Source organism: Leopardus geoffroyi, chromosome C1, assembly GCF_018350155.1.
Source record: "Leopardus geoffroyi isolate Oge1 chromosome C1, O.geoffroyi_Oge1_pat1.0, whole genome shotgun sequence".
Lineage (NCBI taxonomy): Eukaryota > Metazoa > Chordata > Mammalia > Carnivora > Felidae > Leopardus > Leopardus geoffroyi.
The window spans coordinates 106802670-106824218 of record NC_059328.1 but is presented as its reverse complement, the minus strand read 5'-3'; the positions used below and the strand labels follow the sequence as shown (position 1 = coordinate 106824218).

The 21549-nt window shown below is 46.4% G+C and overlaps 1 protein-coding gene across 1 annotated transcript; it reads left to right on the top strand.

Moving 5' to 3' along the window:
* The first annotated feature begins 14343 nt into the window (after positions 1–14343).
* Positions 14344–20520, top strand: RPTN (repetin). The gene is made up of 3 exons (XM_045479290.1): positions 14344–14377; positions 15767–15924; positions 16603–20520. Exons 2-3 carry the CDS (start codon positions 15787–15789, stop codon positions 19762–19764), a joined length of 3300 nt encoding a protein of 1099 aa, XP_045335246.1. The 5' UTR covers positions 14344–14377; positions 15767–15786; the 3' UTR covers positions 19765–20520.
* Positions 20521–21549: the final 1029 nt, after the last annotated feature.

Sequence of the window (21549 nt, the reverse complement as noted above, 5' to 3'; positions counted from 1 at the left end):
GGGCCCACAGAGAAACAGAAGCATTGCCATAGGGAAATCTGTGAGGCTTAGCAATGCATTGTGTCAGCCAGCTCCCCTAATTTAGGAGGAGCTAAAAGATTTAAATTACCATCGTGTCCTTAATCCTAAAATACCATTAATCCCCTGTAACACTCCTGCATTCTTGTGAGCATATGGGTGGCAACAGCTATTATGTTCACTTAACTGGGAAGTAAAAGCCAAGGAAGAATCAGTCATGATGCCTAAGACAACAAGAAATGTGAGATGGGAAAGAACTCGAAATTCAGGAGACATTCGAGAAGGGAAGGAATGGAAGGAGGCAAGGAGAGAGGGAGGGCTGGAAGTGAAGAAAAGACAAACTTGGGCTCAGACTCCCATCTCAGCCGGGAGGCCTAGTGTGAGACCCTCTAGGAAGGATGGCACCCTTCTCCACGCTGCCCCCACATCCTGAAAATGCCCAAGGCAGCAGCCCTCACACTGTTGAGTGACTATTTACTTGTTTCCTTTTTCAGCCTGAAAGTTCCATGGATCCTGTCTGTCTTGTTCACAGTATGTCCCCAGTGCTTAGTGTTTACTGAGTAAACTAGATTCTCCGGGACAGGGAAAGAAACACAGGAACACGGAGGGAGGAAATGACTCAGAAGCAGACAGTCAAATGTAAATAGGCCACTGAGAGCTGTCTGGGCCTCTGGTTGGGACCAGACAGAAAGCTTCACCTCCTTCAGGCCATTATCAAACACCACTTTATCAGAGCAGCTCCCCCAGCCAGCAGATCACAAATCCCCACCAGTCACTGCCTCTGTTCCACAGTCCCAAAACACCCTGTCACCTCCCCTGCCTCTTCCTCTCCATAGCGCTTGGCAACAACTGACACGCTGTGAAGTTATTTACTAGTTTATCATGAGTCTCCCCATCTTAGAATGTAAAGCTGTAGAAGGCCAGGGTGTCACTTCTGTAACCCTCGTGTCTAGAACAGTGACTGGTGTATAGCAGGTTGTTAGTAAGCATCTGTTCGATAAATGAACAAGGTTTATGGTAGTCTCCCAAACTTCTCAACGTGACTGCCTCCAGGGTTCCTTCCCTATGTCTCCCACTCACGAAGACCCAGGGGAAATGCAATCTGTCATTCCCCACTCTCTCTTCCCTCCTCTTTGCTCTCAACAGCACTTATCCTTTGCCCTGTTACTTCTCTCTCTTGTTACCCCGGTACACAGAATCATCTGAAATGGCCAGCTGGGAAGCAGCCCTGTGTGTATTTGTCCAAGAGCCTGCCCCTAACAAAGGCATCTGAGTCTTACGCAAAAAAGCTGTGGAAACCCAGTGCCAGATGGCCAGAGACGGTGCCTAGTGCTTCTGGAAAGCTGTGAATAGATTCTCATTTTTCAGGTAGCACCATTTCTTGGAGCAAGGAGTTCCCCCAAGTGCTGGCCAATTATATGGAGTAAGACTTCTTCTCTTTGCCTTAAAGACAAGCCTTTCTCAAGCCTTAAAGGAAGGAGGACCCCCTTATTTTATGTTAGGTGTTTGTAGACATGGCCATATGCATATAATATATACCCTTCTTGATCTTACAATCTTCCATTTAATGTCTTCGCTGCTGTCATCCTCCGTAAATGAAGAGACTTAATTTTGCCATTCAATCACATCAACAGGCATTTACAGCACACACCATGTGCCTGGCACTGTTGTAGGCACAGGGGCTATAAAGTACTTACTTTCTAGGGGAGGAGAGAAAAAAGAAATGAGCAAATATGCACCAAAGCAGGTGGTAGTCATAAGTGCTAAGAAGAAAAATAAAGCAGAGTAAGGGAACAGAAAGTTAGGTGACCACTTGCTATTTTCTACAGGGTGTCTGGGAAGGCTTCTCCTGTAAGTGGACATTTGAGCAGAGTCCTTAAAACAATGAGGAATTAAGCCACATGGCTATCTGAGGGAAGAGCATTCCAGGAAGTGGGAACAGCAGTGGAACAGCAAGGACAGAGGCCTTGAGGTAGGAGGTTCTTTATCGTCATCTCTTGGTTACCTTTTTTTGAAATTTTCCAATTGTTTCTCACAGTGTGGAAACCAAAATTGTACTTGCTGTTTCAGGCACTGGTCCATTAAACTCTTAATAATAATGAGGATAAACATAATTGCAGCTTACATTTACTAAGTGCCTACTACATGCCAGTGAACTGCCAAGCTCGTAAGCACCAGAGCCAGCATACAACCCCAGGCCGTCTGGCTCTGGAGCCAGGGAGGCTGAGAGTGAGTGTTCCTGGCTTGTTTGTAGCACACATTTCAGTGGTGTCTGTACTTCAGGTCTCCTTTTAAATTTATTCATCCTGAGGAAGTGCCCTGTGCCAGGCACTGTGCCACAAGCAAGGGACACGGAGACAAGTAAGCCACAGATGGAGGGGAGGCAAGCCTAGCACAGCTGGGTGCAGAGTCCGGCTCAGCACAGAAGGTTGTGACAGGCTGCGGAATACATGCACACTGCGGTAAGTTCTCAAGACACAGCGCAGGAACCCGGGACCCCCTTCCTGCATCATGTGGACAGCTCAGAGCCCATCACTCCCTGTGGACAGTTTGGGCTGGTGTTAAATTAATCATGTGCCAAGTATCATGCTGAGCTTTTTACAGATAGAAAAATCGTATCGAAAGTAGCTAATGTTTCTTGAGGGCCGACCACCCGCCAGCAGAGTCCTAAGCACTTTGTCTTCACTACAATCCCACACTCTGATGGGAAGGAATAAGTAACATTACAAAGTCTAGCATCTGGACGTTCGTAATCTAAAGATGGGCATCTGCTTGAGTGATAGGCAAAGAAATGGTGTTGACTTGAGATAAGCCTGGAACAAAAATCCTGGCTGCCATTTTGGACAAGACTCCATGGATTCTGGGAAGACTGAGGCAGAGGAACATTGACATGGGCCAGGGTTTGATAGCAAAATCAAGCAAAAGCTTACTTTTCTAAGAAAAGACCCCACATGAAGCAGAGGCTGCCAATGGCATAAAGCTCCCTTCATCCAGTGTCTGGGTCTGGGCACCCAAGCAGAGACAGCTCATGGCGAGGTCACATCTGAATCAGTACATGCAGCCCTCAGAGTCAGAGCACACTCAGCACACCGTGGCTCCAGCACATGCATCTGTCCCTTCTCAGAAGGAATCCTTCCAGTTTACTGGTGCCAGACAACTGGTTGTTCACAGACCAAGGAATGTGGGTCAGTTCCTCTGACTCCAAGTCCACCTTCGTCCCCTACAGTGCAGTTCATGCACTTCCCACTCTAAGTACTTTTCTCTAAATGTATTACTTTGCATGTGCCTGTAAGTGAACTCCATGTACCTTTCCTACCTGCTTTCTGGACTGAAGAGATGGTTCTCAAAATCATAATCATCACTGAACGAATGGACAATGATCTGCCCTCACTTCCCTCTGTTCCCCCATCCATCATTCGTGATCCTTCCACATGGAAAACAACCACCTCCTCTTCTTCAGGACATGTGGCTCAGGGTACCCGGGTGACTCAGTCAGTTGGGCATCCAACTTTTGGCTCATGTTATGATCTCATGGCTCGTGAGTTCAAACCCCATATCAGGCTCTGTGCTGACAGCCCGGAGCCTGGAGCCTGTTTCAGATTCTGTGTCTCCCTCTCTCTCTGCCCCTCCCCCACTCACACTGTCTCTCTCTTGCTCAAAAATAAACAAATATTAAAAATAAATAAAATAAAGTAAAATATAATATAAAAAAAGGATGTGTGGCCCTCTAGGCTGCATCTGATGAGAGCCTGACAGGGGATGCTAGGTGGCTGTGGGAATGCACTGCGGAGAACCAAGTTGTGGCAAAGGTGACAGTATAGCATGGAACAGAGTCTCTAAACAGTCTACTTCAGGGGTGCCTGGGTGGTTCAGTCAGTTGGGTGGCTGACTACAGCTCAGGTCATGATCTCATGGTTCGTGAGGTCCAGCCCCACATCAGGTTCTGTGCTGATAGCTCAGAGCGTGGAGCCTGCTTCCAATTCTGTGTCTCCCTCTCTCTCTCTGCCCCTTCCCTGCTCGCTCTCTGTCTCTCTCTCTTTCAAAAATTATAAACAATAAAAAAAATTTTTAACTGGTCTACTTCCCACAGTCCACATCCTCAAGACTAAGTTGATAGCACAGACCTTATTAGTTTCAGAAAGTCCCTCCACTGCTTCTCAGATAAGATGGTTCAGACCAGCATCTCACCACTGTGGGTGGCCAGTAGAATAAATTGTGACAGTAATTAATCTCTACCCATAAAGTACTTGAGCTCCTGACACATTCTGTAAACAGAGGCCTACATATACTGAGCACCATGCTCAAGGAGGTCAGGACCTCTGCTGCGCAGCAAGTTTCCAGAGAGGAAATGATGGCTGGGCCCCTAGGTAGGGAAGCAGAGTGTGCTGACCTCACCCTCCCCTGTGCCAGGTCCTGGGGGAGAGAGCAAGCCTGAGCAGAGCTGGGATTCCCACACAGACCTGCCTGACCCTTGGACCCTGGTTCTTCCTGCCTGGTGTGGGACTAGTAAATGTGAGCAGAGAGAAGAATGGAATGTAGTGTCAAGACAAGAAAGACCCTGTGCCATACACCTGTGTTTGACTATTTGGGTTCTAACTACAGCTAATTATTGACTTCTTGTGTGACCTTGTAAAATGCACATCCTCTCTCCAGGGACCTTGATTTTTCCCTTTTCAAAAGCGGGAAGGCTCTGGGCACTTGAAACTCCCTGTTCTATGGAACCTGAGACACCCACAGTACAGGGGCTTTGGTCCTTCCAGAGAGCAGAAGATGCCCTGCACTCACCTTCACCAGCCCACCTCCCATGACAGAGGCAGGCTCTGGACACCCTGCAGAGGGGACTGCTAGCCTCTTCTCTTACAGACTAGCAAGAGAAGGCTGGCACTCTGCACAGATGCTTGGAGGTGAGAGGCTCAGATAGGAAGCCAGGCTCCTCCCGACTCTGATCAGCCTGGGCAACATGTCACGACAAAATCCTGCCTGGGCCTATCCCTCTGCTGCCACTTTTCCTCCCTAATCCCTCCCCTCTGCTCCTTTCGACAAATAGTGCAATGCTACTGTTTCTGGATGCTGCAAGAAACTAATGATTTCTTCCCTGCAGGGTTCTGGGGCCACGTGCAGCATTTGTGACCACAATAAAGAGGTTAGGGATTAAAGGGGATGAGTAGGCAGAACACCCATGGCAAAGGGGTGTGGTAACACAGCTGAGTCTGGTTGGGTCGCACAGCCGGGTATGAGGCATTGCAAGAGGGAGCCAAGGGACAGGGGTTGCTGTCTGGGTGGGTCCCACTGTGGGGGGAGAGCTAAAGATGGCAAAACTTTGTTCTTCCCCCAACCTTAGCCCCCAGCTCCACTGCAACCTCTCCTCGGATCCTTCTCATTATTAATGGGTCTGTCTTCCTCACCTACCATTTCGTCAAGAGGATGAATGAATGAATGAATGAATGAGCCAGCCAATTGAGGATGAAAACTCTGGTGTGGCCTCCAACCCCACAACCTTTCTTCTTTGTTTCCTGACTATGCCAAGAATTTGCTAGATGGACGTGACAAGTAGATGTATCACTCAAGCATCAACTGCCCTCATTTTCAGAACCAGGCAACAAATCACAAAGGATTGGGGATAGCATCCCTCCCCACTCCCAGAGCATCTCCACCAAAGCCCCCAGGCCATCCACTAGTGACCTCTAATACTCCTTCTGTGCACTGCTGGCCAAAGCCTCTGAAGAATCACTCCCCTTACTGAAGGCTTTGTAGTAACTCCCCGAGACTGCCTGCTTTTCTCTCCATGCTCTCTCAGAACCCTGGACCCAGCATCCTATTGTGCCCAATAGCTGAGGGAATGAGAAACAGGCAGGAGCTTCTCAGGGACAGTAGGCAATCTGCTTCTCTGGGGAGCCTCAGGATGGATACCTGCCAGGGATGGCCAGGGCACTGACCATCTGAGGTCAAGGCAAGGCAAGACAGAGGCCTGATGAGTCTGATGCTCACCCAACACTGCTTTTGGCCTGCCTGTTCCAGAACCCATTGTGCACATGCTGACATGTGTCACACACACATTCAGCTGCCAGTGAGAGGTGCAGCTCCCAGGCTATGCCCAGATCCCACCCCATCGGCTGGACTGGGAACCACAGCACCAAGCTATTTCCAGGGAAACTAAAACTGTTCCTTTGTTCTTTGTCTGTACAAATCCTTTCAGATACTAGCAGCCATTCCCCAGGCCTCCTTAAATCATCATAGCCCACCACCGGTCCAGCTTACAAACCCATCTTTCTGCCCCACACTCTGTATGGAGCCATAATTTTCACAGAATATGCTCTTTATTCCCTAGAGTCCAACTACAAACAAGCTCTAAATCCCACCCAGAACTCCTCCTGGAGCAAAGACTTGCAGAGGTGGGCAGTCACCAGGTTCAGCCACCCACTGGGGGCCTAGCACTGTGGCAGGGCACATGGGGGGCACAGAAGAAGGCAAGTCAAGGTCCCTGCCCCCAGAGAACTCATCATCTAATTCAGAGGTAAGAAGTAGACACAGGAAACAGCACACAGGGCTAAGACACCACATGAAATGAGAGCTTAGCTGTATGTTTCGAAATCCCACTCTACAGGGGCCACAGGAGCTACAGAAAGCCACCCAACATCAATTTAAAAAACTAGGAATGGCAAAGCAGAGCTTGTAGGATACAGGCAGAGGTATTAAGAGGCTGTCTTTTCCCTCATAGAGCTCAAAATCTACTGAGATAGGCAAACACAGACACAGCCATCTACAGAACACCAAAGAGAAGGTTGCAAACACAAAGCAAGGGCTACAGAGTATGGGGAGGGGCAGAGAAGAGAGGGGACAGTTCTGGCGAGGAAGACTTGGAGATATCTTTCTAGAAAAGGTAACTATTTAAATGTGTTTAAAATGAATAGAATTTTGGGGTGCCTGGCTGGCTCAGTTGGTAGAGCATGAGACTCATGAGTTCAAACCCCACACTGGGCATAGAACTTATGTAAAAGAATTTTTTAATAAAAAATAATAAAATGAGTAGAATTTTGGTCAACAGAAATAGAGAGAAGCGGGTCCAGGGGGAAGAAGCAGTGTGAATACAAATAGAAAGAACACTGCAGATTTAGTAAGAGAACCTCAAGAAGTCCACAGTGGTCAAGAAGAAATAAAACTACATGAAACCACAGATCTGCTTGCCATAGAGGGTCTTGAAGAGCATGTTAAGAATTTTGAACTTGAGGGGTGCCTGGGTGGCGCAGTCGGTTAAGCGTCCGACTTCAGCCAGGTCACGATCTCGCAGTCTGTGAGTTTGAGCCCCGCGTCAGGCTCTGGGCTGATGGCTCAGAGCCTGCAGCCTGTTTCCGATTCTGTGTCTCCCTCTCTCTCTGCGCCTCCCCCGTTCATGCTCTGTCTCTCTCTGTCCCAAAAATAAATAAACGTTGAAAAAAAATTGTTTAAAAAAAAAGAATTTTGAACTTGAGGGGCACCTGGGTGGCTCAGTCGGTTGAACATCCAACTTTGGCTCAGGTCATGATCTCGAGGTTTGTGAGTGAGCCCCACATCGGCTCACTGCTGTCAGCACAGAGCCCACTTCAGAGCCTCTGTCCCCCTCTCTCTGCCCCTCCCCCACTCATGCTGTCTCTCAAAAATAAAAATAAATAAATAAATTTAAAAAAGAATTTTGAACTTGATTTTTATGGAAAAGTGATAACCCTTTATTCTTTTTTTTAATGTTTATTACTTTTGAGAGCGAGCAAGTGGGGGAGGGGCAGAGAGAGAGGGAGACAGAATCCCATGGAGGCTCTTGCTGTCAGCACAGAGCCCAACACAGGGTTTGAACCCATGAACCGTGAGATCATGACCTGAACTGAAATCAGGAGATGGACACTTAACCGACTGAGCCACCCAAGCGCCTCCCTAACCTTTTATTCTAATGGGAAACTGTAACCACCCCTTGAGAAGAGACAATCACTCTAGGGATAATGTGAAGAATGAATTAGAAAGGAAGACTGGAGGCAGGGAGGTGTTTTGGTAGCTGCACAGCAGTCCCAGCAGTCCTGGCAAACAGAAACGAGGCCCACTCCTGAGCAGTGGCCAGAGCAAAGGTGAGGCAGGGAGAGACAAAAAACGAGTTAGGACAGAGTCTCAGTACCAGCAGACCTCAGGGAGCACACACGGGCAGAGGTGGGAAGACATCCGGTTCAACCAGTCATGGCTTCAAACCCCTCCCTCATTTAAAGATTAAGAAAAGGTCACAAAGTAGAAACATCGTTTCCAAGTTCACAGTGAAAGCGGGGCCCTTGATGAGAAGCCAGGGCCTCCACTTCTCTGCCCAAGGGTTCTTGGGGGCACCGAAGTGAGGAGCAGGAGAAGCTGCAGGGAAAAGGGGGGAGCCGACCGCTTTTGCAGGGGAACAGGCAGATGCCTGATTTCCACACACCCAGCCACCCCACATTCACCTTTTCCCATCCTGAAGGAGCTGACTGGGGGATGGAAGTATGGGAGCTGGGGAACGGAAAACACCGATGTAACCCCAAGCGGCTTGCTAATAATACCTAAAATACAATTGAAACTTCAGAGACTACAAAGCATATTTATCTACCTTCCTTGCCCCATTTCCTCCACTCCCACTCTACCTCAGGCCACATTCATTCTTTAGGTCCACAAACCTTCAGAGGGTGCCTACCATTGTGGGTTCTTGGTGGCTGCTGGCTTCCAAGCGTTGCGCAAGCCCCCCAGAAGGCACAGAACCGCAGTGCTACCTTGAAAATATTATGCCAGGTGCAAGAAGCCAGTCCAAAAAGGCCACATTTTGTATGATTCCACTTACAAGAAATTTCCAGAATAAGCAAAGCTATAGAGTCAGAAAGTAGGTCAGTGGTTGCCATGGGATAGAAGAGGGCAGAATAGGGAATGAGTGCTAATGGGCACAGGGGGGATGAAAATGTTCTAAAAATGAGGTTTTAATGATGGTTGCACAATACTAAAAAGCACAGAGGGGCGCCTGGGTGGCTCAGTCGGTGAAGGTCTGACTCTTGATTTCAGCTCAGGTCAGGATCCCAGGGCTATGGGATGGAGCCCCCCATCAGGGAGCTCCATGCACAGCACAGAGCCTGGTTAAGATTCTCTCTCTCTCTCTCTCTCTCTCTCTCTCTCTCTCTCTCTCTCTCTCTTTCTCTTTCTCTCCCTATGTCCCTCTCCCCCACTGAGTCTCTCTCTCTCTAAAATAAAAATAATAATAATAAAAGCATTGAATGTCACACTTTAAATGGGTGTATTGTATGGCACATGAATTACATCTCGATAAAGCTCTTTAACAAAAAGAAGAACTCAAAAACCTGACCTGAATGATCCAATTTCTGTCACACATGGCCAACTTTAGGGGCATCTGTTTTGGTCTGGAGCAGTGTTAACTATGTTCTAGGGTTATCTAAAATTCCAGGGGCTGTGCTTGGCAATAACTTCTGACACTTTCTAGCTCATTTCATGGGGGGACATGGCCTGAGACATTGGGGAGATAAGGGATGATGTATCCAAAAACAAAAACTACAGAAGAAAAGCCTGGGCTACAAGCTATCAGACAAAACCTGTGCACTAAACCCCCAGGAACTCAACCTCTCTTTCCCTTTTGGCTCAAAACACATTTTCTGACAAGGTTAAAATATCGCTGAGGCCAGTGTTAAACTTCAAAACCTACTAACTCTCACAGATGTCATTAATAGGGAGATGGCCTATAATTAGCAGGAGGGTATATCATCTGCAAGAAAAGATTTTAAAATGAGAACTTATTTGTGTAGATGATAATAAATGACCTTTCAATATCAAGAAATCTCAAAGACTTTTATGCCTATTAATTAGTCCCACTCTTTTCCAGAGGAAGGTGGTCATTTTCCCCATCTGCAGTTTATCTACCTGCTTAATTCCAAAAGCTAAACAGGAATGGAGGGCTTGCCCCAAGCTTACACAGGGGCCTTCCTTTGTCAGACAAACAGCCGTTCTCTGGGTCCTTGGGATTTCATCTCATTGAATAGACACCCAACTTCTCAACAGCAGGAAAAAGGAAGTCTAAAGAGCTCTGTGATAATTATCCCTAATGATTTGGTCAAAATATGCGAGGAGACTCCCTGAAAACTCCATTAGCTCAAAATAGTACCTGTCACACCCAATAGGCACATCTGCACCCCACAGAAAATGAATAGCAAAGGCTTTAATAAGGTCAAGACCTGAAAACAGTGGGCAACACGTGGAACTTCTTCCATCCCATTCTCTCCACTGTAAAGACAGAAGAGCAGCTTTAAAAAAAATAATAATAAGTATAAGCATCTGTCTTATCTCTCCAAATAGATTGTAGGTTGCTTCAGTGTTGGAATCATTTAGGTAGGCGAGAAGCATGGGAAAATAATAAATATTTGACTGGCTAAGCATCAAAAGGTTCTCATTTCAAAGTTAGATTCCTTCAGAGCATGTCATTAGGAAATTACTCTGTTCTTAAGTCAGCTTTTGTGGAAAACAATTTCTCTCACTGTGGAGTGGGCAATCACCAGTCCTGTTCCAAAAGATGGTATGAACATAGGGGTTGCAAACAAGGGCTTGGGAGCCAGGAAGGTGCAGCTTCAATCCCCAGCTCATCCGTTGCAGGCTGCATGACCCTGGGCAAGTTATTTATCTTTCTCTAACTCTCAGTTTCCCTGTTTGAAAACTGACAATAATATTCCCTGCCTCATAGAGTTGGGGGAATTAAGCAAGACAACATATATAACATATAGCTCAACATAGAGCCTAGCATATGATAAGACCTCAATAAATTGTAGCTTAAAAAACATTTGTCTTTGAGGCCACAAGGCCACAGACCAACATGAATGCAAATAAAAGGAAAACACACTGAAAAACAATGAACAAAAGCAGTGAAGATCCTCATGCAAGTTACAAATGCTAGCTAAATGACAGGACGCCCACAATCCCACTCCCCCTCCCCATTTTCCACTGAGTAAGACTGAGAAGCACAAAGTTCTGAGGCTTTTAACACATTTACAAATACAGCAAAGTTGTATTTTTACAACCTCTAAGCCCCTGCTAACCCTAAGATTAGAATCACAAAATCTTAAAAATATTAATGCCAAAAGATCGCTTAGAAATCAGTCCAACCCTCTCCTTTTACAGATGAAGAAATCCGAGACCGAGAGGTTAAGTAATTTGCCCGAAATTGCCCACTATATTCCATGATTTCTTCAAATATGTGTTATATTAAGCCTCTGCATCCTCCCCCTCTCTTCCCTCTAGCCAAACTCTCCCAACGCCCTATCAATGACAGTACAATGTTTACTGCAAAGGAGAAGCCCGTGTATCTCGTGTCTCAGTGAAATTGAAAAGTTCCTTAAAACAAAGACTGTGCCTTTGTCTCAGGGCCTACCAAAGAGCCCTCCACATGCTCACACAGACCCACTGACTGACTGAGCAACACACAGTTCTCTGCTCATCCTGTAGGAACTTACCAAGCATCGAATGAATGGGTACATAGCAGACCCTACTTTAAGAACATCATCTTTCTCAGGGGGAACCTGGCTGGCTCAGTCAATAGAGCATGTGACTATCGATCTCAGGGTTGTGAGTTTGAGCCCCAAGTTGGGTGTAGAGATTAAAATAAATAAGGAAGTAAATAAATAAACAAACAAACAAACATTTTTCTCTCCACTGCAGATTCAGGCAGAGAACTGCCCATCTAACCAATGAAAGAGTTTCTAAGGAGCCCTGGAAAATACCAACATCTTGGGGGCCACAGCTTTGCCACTCTATTGCAATAGCTGTTGTCTTTACCCTCTACCCACTCCACTGACATTCCCCTTATTTGCCTCTGGGGTCACCAAAATTTCTCTTGGTTTTTGCTTCAAATGGGTAAGAAGAGACATAACTGAATAGTGCTTACAAGTCAAGATTCAAGGGTGCCTGGGTGGTTCAGTCAGTTGAGCGTCTGACTTCAGCTCGGGTCATGTTCTCATGATTTGTGAGTTCGAGCCCCACATAGGGTTCTCTGCTGTCAGCCTGACAGCACAGAGCCTGCTTCAGATCCTCTGTCCCTCTCTCTCTCCGCCCCTCCCCTGCTCTCTCTCAAAAAATAAATAGAACATTGAAGAAAACCAAGTCAAGATTCAAAAGCAGAAAGAGAATCTTGGTATGACCCCACTCTCAGGATTTATAAACAGACTGAAGCAAGTCCTGACTGGTACTGGGAGAGCCCAAAGAGCAGAGGATGCAAGCAGGAAGGCAGATGGCAGGCTCCCAGAGGCGGAAAGCCTGTGGGATGCTGGGAGGGGTGCCGAATCTGAGACCCCAGTGAACCCCTTTCAGATGTCAAATTTCCTCAGCACACCACAGTTCTCTGAGCTATCCAGACCTAGAGCCTAGAGTGCCTCCTGGCTTCTCCACCTTCCCTGCCCCTCACCTAATCTGGTCCCTAACCTTTCTTTCCCTCTATCATCCAGCTCCTATCATGTAGTTCAGAACTGCCTTGTCTAAGTCATTTCTCACATGGGCCACACAATAGACTGCTAGTCTCCCTACTCAGAAACTCCTCTTTCCAGTTCATCCTGTATCCTGCAGTATCTGATGACCAACTTATCCTAGGTTGCCCAGAACTCTCCCCAATTTTAGTGCTGAAATCTCATGTCCTGGGAAACCCCTTAGTCCCAGACAAACTGAGACAGGTGGCCACCTTACTGCAGTCAGATTAAGATCTTCCCCCAGACAATGCTTTACTCATGTCATTTTCCTCACCAAAATGTTCCCCATCTCCCATTTCTCATTAAAACTAACCCTAAAGCAGGCCCCAAATCTGCCTCAGAGAATGTATAAGAACCAGAGGTGAGAAAAAAAAAGAATTCTAGGCCTGGCTGTCATCATAGCCCTGTGGAACCCTTAGCAAGTTACTCAGTCTACCTGGACCTCATTTTCCTCATCTGTAAAATTAAGAGGCTAAAACTAGATTTCCTTTGCCATTCCAAAATTTTCCGATTCGATTCTTCTGTACATCCGCTACTCCAGCCAGACTTACCAGCTCACCGCAATCCAAACATGTCTTACAAATTCTCGCCTCATACCTTTGTCCTTTCCCTTCTCCCCACCAGGATTTCTCTGCTTTCTTCCTCCCACCTGAATCCCACTAGGAACAACACAAAACCTACCTAATGAAGGGAGCCTGGGCATAGCCCACGAAGACTCCTCATGCACCTAGGTTTTCTAACTCTCAGCACTTCTCATGTCCTGCTTCTGCTGCTCAAACTCCTTTCTATATCAAGCTTCTTTATTCCAAATGGACTAAAATCTCTGCACTTTTGTGATTGCCTTGCAGAATGCTGAACACACAGTCAATAATAGCAAGCATCATCATTAATAACTGACTGGTGTATGGACGCACAAGAAAAAGTCCAAGCAAGGATGTAGATGTGAACAAAAGTAGAAAGTAGAGGCAAATTTAGAATTTTTTGCTCTTGAACTAGATTCTGAAATGCTTCTATAAATCAGTAATTGACTTACTCCACAAAAAGTTACTGAGACTTTCCTATGCATAAGATATTGCTGGCACATCACAGGCGCAGAAGTGGGGAATAAGTCGTGACTTATTCCCAATAGCAGCTCTACTCACAGATATCATAGCATCCACATTTTCCTTCACCTTGTGGCTTTTTTGGAAGACCTTAACAGGCTCTCGTGGCAGCAACTCCACCATCATCGCACCCTTCCCTCTCAAAATTAGTCGTGTATTTACTTCTCTCTCTAGCAGGACGAGCCATTAAGTGAAAAAAAAAAAAACATTAAAATTAAAACAGGTCGATAGATTAAAATATACATATCTACCAACACAAGCAAAACAGCATAAAGCAAATCTCTTCTAGGAACTATATCCTGGCTATTTACCTACAGCCGCTAGTCTCTACTCTGACAGATTTTTACAAAGTGACCATATCAATACCCTTCTTTGGTATGACTTAACTGTGGTCCTCCATTAGCCGTGGTAGGCAACATATATGAAGGATGAACTCAACCTACATATCTGTCTTTTGGGACCCCCGCAGCATGCACATGCACACACACTCCCCTAATTAAATGGGGCTGGGACTTGAACAGTATCACCTACCTAATGACAAACAGGTGCATGAGTAAGTGGGGGAAGTAAATAAACCAAACGGTCTGCAGAGGGAGAGGTCAAGCTGGGCTGAGCCGGGCTGGGCCCAGAGTGATTCAGGTTCCACCACAGAATGGGTGTCTCCTGGGATGGCCTAGCAGGACAATTAAAACCCCTATAAATACGATGGGTTTTCAACTCTCTAGTATCCTCTGTGGCTTCTGAATCTTCTGCTCATTCCTCCTTAAGCAGGTAAGGCATGCATGGGGAGGAGGGGGAGGAGAGGGAGGAGGGAGATAAGTAATGGCAGTCTCTATAAGGCTCTTGATAGCAGCTATAATGTGCTGGGCTAGGGGGGTCTGAGACTGCTCCCTGTGCATGACAGGCCTGGGTAGAATCCTGCTTCCTTTTCTTGGTTCTGTCTGAGAATATGATGATAACTGGGGTGGCCCACTTCCAAGCCTGTAAAATATACATGCCTTTGTTTTAGCATGTCCTGGGCATCCCAAACCTGAGGGCTAGAACTACTGGTGAATAGCTTAGTCTCCCATACTGGAGCATTGACAAGTAATGCAAGTAATGCAAGTAAGGCAAGACCCAAAAGTTTAGAGCTCATCAGGGACAAGGCCCTAGACCACAGTAGCATTCAAGTCTCAGTGCAGTGAACTGCTATAAGGGACTCAGCCTGTCCCATGCAATTCACTGTTTGCCATGCATCATTACAGACGTCACTGCATGCTTTTGGAAGTCCAATGTGCTTTGCAGTTAGGGCTTCTTGGAGGCTTATAAACTCAGTAACTAGAATTTGTATACCACAGGCAAAATACCATTGAGATCCAGATCCCCAAAGACCTGAATCTCCCAATGTAGCCAGAGTGAATCTAGCTGATTATATATACTTCCTATCATCTGTGCAGTTAATTTGGCTTGCTATCTTTATCTGTAATCATTTTTATATTCATTGATTCTACTTTATAAGCATATCCCAAGTGATCATCCAGGCCAGAAGCACTTGCTGGGATTTAGCCTCTCAAAAAGTTTGCTTGGCCTATGGCAAGAGACCTCTGGCCTTCCACACTTGAGCAAGGCTCCTTAGAAGACCTGTTTGGAAGGGTCTATTTAGTTGATGGAGAATTGTGTCTTACTGTACTGGCTTCTGGCCCTGCCTCTGTGGGCCTCCTGATATCTCTTCCTTTTTGTTCTAAGAGAGTTTCAACCAAGCAAGTCCCACCTGGAGTAGGGGATGGGACAAACCACCTACCATATGTTTTTTGCTTTTTAGGAAATTGCCACTTTTCCTAGCAGGGAACCCATAGCTGGCACCCATCACCCACTATAGCACATAGTATTTGGAGCCTGATTGTAGATCAGAGGGAGTGTGAGGTAAGGCTACGAAGGGGCTCTGTCATTTCTTTTTTTTTTTTTTTTTAATGTTTATTTATTTTGAGAGAGAGGGAGAACAAGTGTGAGTGGGAGAGGGGCAGAGAAAGAGGGAGAGAATCCCAAGCAGGCTCCATGGTGTCAGCATAGGGGCTTTGTCATTTCTTAAGCTTCTTTCCCTGACCAAAAAGGGCCACTTGCCCTCTAGAAATCTGTCTCCTGGTCTTCATCTTAAACATGAAATCTTGTTTCTTCTTTTAGGTTCACCCATCTTTGCTAAAATGGCTCAACTGCTGAACAGCATTCTCACTGTGATTGAGGTGTTCCAGAAACATGCTAAAGAGAATGGGAACTGTACCTCACTGTGCAAGAAGGAGTTGAAACAGCTGCTCTTGGTTGAGTTTGGAGACATCCTCCGGGTAAGATGCATAGACTCTGACCCCATGGAGTCAAGTGTGAGTGATTCTGACACCTGCATCCAGGGCTTGATGTTTTTTGTTTGATCTGGTCATGTTCCACCCATAGCTAAAGATTTTCAGGCAGCTCCTTAGTACTTCTCTCCCAGAACACACACGTTTACAGGCATACACACACACACCTTCTTATAGCTGAGCTTGACAGGAGAGGGTACAAGTTCAAACCAGAAATCATTTCTCAGAAGAAATTCTAGATTCATAGCTTGATTTATATACTTGAGTGCTGTACACACATCTTCTCATTCATGTATTCATTCATTCAACAAAGAGTTGTGGAATACCTATTCCATGCCAGCACCATCCTAGGCACTGCGGATGCAAACATGAACAAAACCAGCTTCTCTTCCCTCTAGGATCTCATGGTGTGGTTAGAAAGAAGTAGGTAAATAATTACAATATAGCATATAATGGAATAATCATGCCCCCATTGGTCTAGCAAGGGATGAGGTTCAGAGGACCAGTTTATCAAAAAGACTAAACCAAGCCCAAGCCATTTCAAGATGAATGGTGACCAACTGAGGAAGGCTCATACAGGACTAAAAGGGTAGGGGTGTGGATACCAGCATACATCTTTGTATCCACAGAACAACTGATTTTGCTCTTTGTTTTATCTTCTCACAGAGACCAAATGACCCAGAGACTGTGGAAACCATCCTGAGCCTCTTGGATAAAGACAGAAATGGACATGTTGATTTTCATGAATATCTCTTGTTGGTGTTTCAATTGGCCCAAGCCTGCTATCATAAACTAAATAATAGATCATGTGGAGATAGAATCTCTCAGCAAGAAGGGGAGCAGGAGGGAACACAAGACCATAAGTTCCCAGAAAATACAGGCAGACAACACAGGCAGAGGCATGAGGAAGAAAGGCAGGACTCCCATTGCACTCAGTCCGAGAGACAAAACCAGGATGTACACCAGGATCAGTCTGAGAGACAGGGTAGGGACTCCTGCTATGGTCAGGCTGAGAGACAGGATATGGACTCCCATTGTGGTCAGTCTGAGAGACAGGATAGGGACTCCCACTATGGTCAGTCTGAGAGACATGTTAGGGACCCCCACTATGGTCAGTCTGAGAGACAGGATAGGGACTCCCACTATGGTCAGTCTGAGAGACATGTTAGGGACCCCCACTATGGTCAGTCTGAGAGACAGGATAGGGACTCCCACTATGGTCAGTCTGAGAGACAGGATACAGACTCCCACTATGGTCAAAGATGGAGTCATAAATCTAGCAGTAGCCAGCCTAAAAAACAAGGATATATCTTTGCCTTAAATCAATGTGAGAGACAAATTCACAATTCTTGTTATGGCCAGACAAACCAACAGGAATCAGGCTTTTATTATGGACCGTCTGGGAGGCTGGATCAGAAATCAGGTTATGGTCAGAGAGATAGGCAAGAATTGGACTCTCAATATAGCCAGACAGACAGACAAGACCAGAGTTCCCACTCTAGCCAGACAGACAGACAAGGCCAGAGTTCCCACTATGGCCAGACAGTCAGACAAGGCCAGAATTCCCACTATGGTCACACAGACAGACAAGGCCAGAGCTCCCGCTATGGCCAAACAGACAGACAAGGCCAGAATTCCCACTATGGTCAGACAGACAGACAAGGCCAGAATTCCTGCTATGGCCAGATAGATAGACAAGGCCAGAGTTCCCGCTATGGCCAGACAGACAGACAAGGCCAGAATTCCCGCTATGGTCAGACAGACAGACAAGGCCAGAGTTCTCACTATGGCCAGACAGACAGAGCAGGCCAGAGTTCCCACTATGACCAGACAGACAGACAAGGACAGAGTTCCCACTATGGCCAGACAGACAGACAAGGCCAGAATTCCCACTATGACCAGACAGACAGACAAGGCCAGAATTCCCACTATGGTCAGACAGACAGACAAGGCCAGAATTCCCGCTATGGCCAAACAGACAGACAAGGCCAGAATTCTCACTATGGTCAGACAGACAGACAAGGCCAGAATTCCTGCTATGGCCAGATAGACAGACAAGGCCAGAGTTCCCGCTATGGCCAGACAGACAGACAAGGCCAGAATTCCCGCTATGGTCAGACAGACAGACAAGGCCAGAGTTCTCACTATGGCCAGACAGACAGAGCAGGCCAGAGTTCCCACTATGACCAGACAGACAGACAAGGACAGAGTTCCCACTATGGCCAGACAGACAGACAAGGCCAGAATTCCCACTATGACCAGACAGACAGACAAGGCCAGAATTCCCACTATGGTCAGACAGACAGACAAGGCCAGAATTCCCGCTATGGCCAGACAGACAGACAAAACCAGAGTTATCATTATGGCCAGACAGACAGACAAGGCCAGAATTCCCACTATGGCCAGACAGACAGAGCAGGCCAGAGTTCCCACTATGACCAGTCAGACAGACAAGGCCAGAGTTCCCGCTATGGCCAGACAGACAGACAAGGCCAGAATTCCCGCTATGGTCAGACAGACAGACAAGGCCAGAGTTCTCACTATGGCCAGACAGACAGAGCAGGCCAGAGTTCCCACTATGACCAGTCAGACAGACAAGGACAGAGTTCCCACTATGGCCAGACAGACAGACAAGGCCAGAATTCCCACTATGACCAGACAGACAGACAAGGCCAGAATTCCCGCTATGGTCAGAAAGACAGACAAGGCCAGAGTTTTCACTATGGCCAGACAGACAGAGCAGGCCAGAGTTATCATTATGGCCAGACAGACAGACAAGGCATGAGCTCTCATTATGGCCAGACAAATAGAGAAGGCCAGGGCTATTGTTCTGGCCAGACAGACAGAGAAGGCCACAGTAATTGTTATGGTCAGACAGACAGAGAAGGCCTGAGTTCTCACCATGGTCAGTCAGAGACTGGGAAGATAGGGCAAAATAGTTACCTTCAAGGGAGGGAAGAAATAAGCAGAGACTCGTATGTTGAGCAACCAGGAAGGTCAGGGAGACTAAGTCAACAGACTCAAGGACAAGAAGTGGCTCGAAATCAGGGACAGAGATTTCAGTCTAGGGAAGGGCAGCAGAACAGCCACCAGGCATGGGAGCCCGAGGAGGATAACCAACACCACCAACACAAACTCATAGCGCAAATCAAGCAAGAAGTGCCACACGGTTATAAAGAAGGTGAATGGCAATCATGTAGTGGTGAGCAGGGCCACAGACAGACACAGGCCAGGCATGAAGAGAGGCAGAGCCACCAGGCAGAAGGAGAGCAGGCCTGCCAAAGCTGGGGCAGACACAGTTGTGAGGGTCAGGAAACTCCATGCAAGATGCAGGCCAGGCAAAACCATGAAGAGGAACAAGGCCATCAGAGACGGGACAGGCAAACCCACGAAGATGAGCAGACCCATCAGAGACAGGACAGGCAAACCCACGAAGATGAGCAGACCCATCAGAGACGAGAGAAGCAAACCCACGAAGATAAGCAGACCCATCAGAGACAAGACAGGCAAACACATGAAGAGAATCAAAACTATCAGCAAAAATGGGATAGGCAAACCCTTGAGGAGGAAGAAAGGTATCAAGGGTCCCAGGATCAACAACCTTATGGGATCCAGCAAGGCCGTGCTAATAGAGAAAAATTCCACAGGAATGAAAATAGCCAGAGGCAAAATTCCCAGGGAGGATGCAGTAACCTGACCCTCCATCCCACCCAGAGCAGTGGGAGGCCCTCAAGGGGAGAACAGGGTGGAAGTCACCCTAACAAGGTAGCTTCTGCTCCCAATGCCCTCTATAACTATGTACAAGAGCAGAAAAGGAATCAGCGCTAGGTTGTGCACACACCAGAGCTAAAGCAGCCTGAAGCCAAAGAAATCTACATGTCAAGTTTATCCTTACTTCTGTTTAAGAGATTGAAAATGTATGTCTTCCTTCTCTCTTCTATCTACTTGTAAAGATGCTTTGAGGACTAGTATTCACTTTTAGGGCATTTCCGTTCTTTAAGCAGCAATTCTAGGGTGTTCCAGTTGGGTTAAGTCTGAGTGGCAAATTGGGTGACATAATCAGATCCCAATTTTGATTAGTTTGGTGATTTAAATCATTTCCTGGTTTTCCCTCTGTGTAGGTGGGGACATGGCTGGGTCACTGAATGGTAGAAACTTCTTCCAAAAGTTCAGAAACAGGAAAGGTATTCCAAAAATACATATTACAGCCCGAGGACAGGACACCTGGTCTTTTGTGACCTTGGCTCCAATGGACAAAACACCAGGAATTGCAAACCTCATAGCCTAAAATGAAACACGGTGAGACGCTGCTAGGAGAGTCAACTCTGAAGTCCACAACACCTCCCACACCTAGGCTCCCAACCCTCACCAGAGGGACATTTCCCTGAGCTGCTACAGCTGACTTGACTGGTTCCAGCTCCATAGCATTCCAGTTTCTGACCACATAAAACAGAGAGAAAGCATATGTCATCTGCTAACAGATTCCAACAAACCAAAACTGTCCCTCCATTGCTCTGGAAAACCCTTCAAAGAAAATCTATGGAAATGTATTAAAATATCCAGTAAATGATTGGTGAACAATGACCTTGATGACTTTTTTCCTTCTTCATGGTGGAGATATGCTGTCCTATCTTCACTGGGGTGCTGTTTTCCAAGGACAAGATCTCATTTCTTGACTTCTAAGATGACTTTGTTCTTTGAGTTCCTGAGCACTGAAGAAGGAGAAAGAGGAGGAAGTTGGGGCAGGGGCGGGGAGAGGAGAAGGAGAAGAAGAAGAGAAGGAAGAGGAGGAGGAAGAAGAAGAAAAGGAGTCAATATGAAACAAATAACAAAAAGTCAAAAGGAATTTATCTAAATATCTTCAGCTCCTTCCACCACAGAGGAGTCAAAGTTGACCCTTACCCTCACTCACCTCCACATTCAAATAGTCATTAAATCTTGCCAACTCTATATCCTTCATACCTCTTGGATCTCTTCCCGCTTCTCCATTTCCACTTCCTTTATCTCCCTCTTGTTCAGTGGCTCCCAGTGACTTTAGAATAAAGTTCATACTCCTTAGCATGACACATAGGCCCTTCACCATCTGACCCAGATGACCTACCCAGTTTAGTCTCATGAAGGGTCCCTCCCAGGAGTACCCAATGCTCCAGCCATGCCAAGGATTTGTCTTTTCTTAGGATATCATGGTCTTTCATTAATTAATATCTTTGAATATACCATTCCATAGCCTGGAGTACCTCCCTTCCCTCTTCTGCCAGGTAAAAACCTGGGCATCTTCTGTGTCTCAACTAAAACATCACAGCTTCTGGGAAGCCTTTCTGGACACTCCAAGCATTCCTTCCTCTAAATTTCCACTCATTTCTCTTATAGGCTTTGTCACACACTTTTCTGTGATTATCTCTCCTACCAACCTGGGAATAAGACCGTATCTTACTCAACTATGCACTGCTCAGCACTTAGTGCAGCCACCAATGTCCAGGGACACTCATTAATTATTTGTTGAATAGGTGAGGAAATTAGTGTGGAAATAGAAGGAGGAAATTAGTCTTCAGGACTAATTTAGACTTCAGGAAAAAATAAGCTAAACATTTACATAGTAACAGACAAAAGAGG

Bases quoted from the DNA above. Each gene is read 5' to 3' on its own strand.
- RPTN (XM_045479290.1), top strand. From the start codon at position 15,787: ATGGCTCAACTGCTGAACAGCATTCTCACTGTGATTGAGGTGTTCCAG. The intron at 15,925-16,602 runs GTAAGATGCATA...ATCTTCTCACAG, and splicing joins AGTTTGGAGACATCCTCCGG to AGACCAAATGACCCAGAGAC.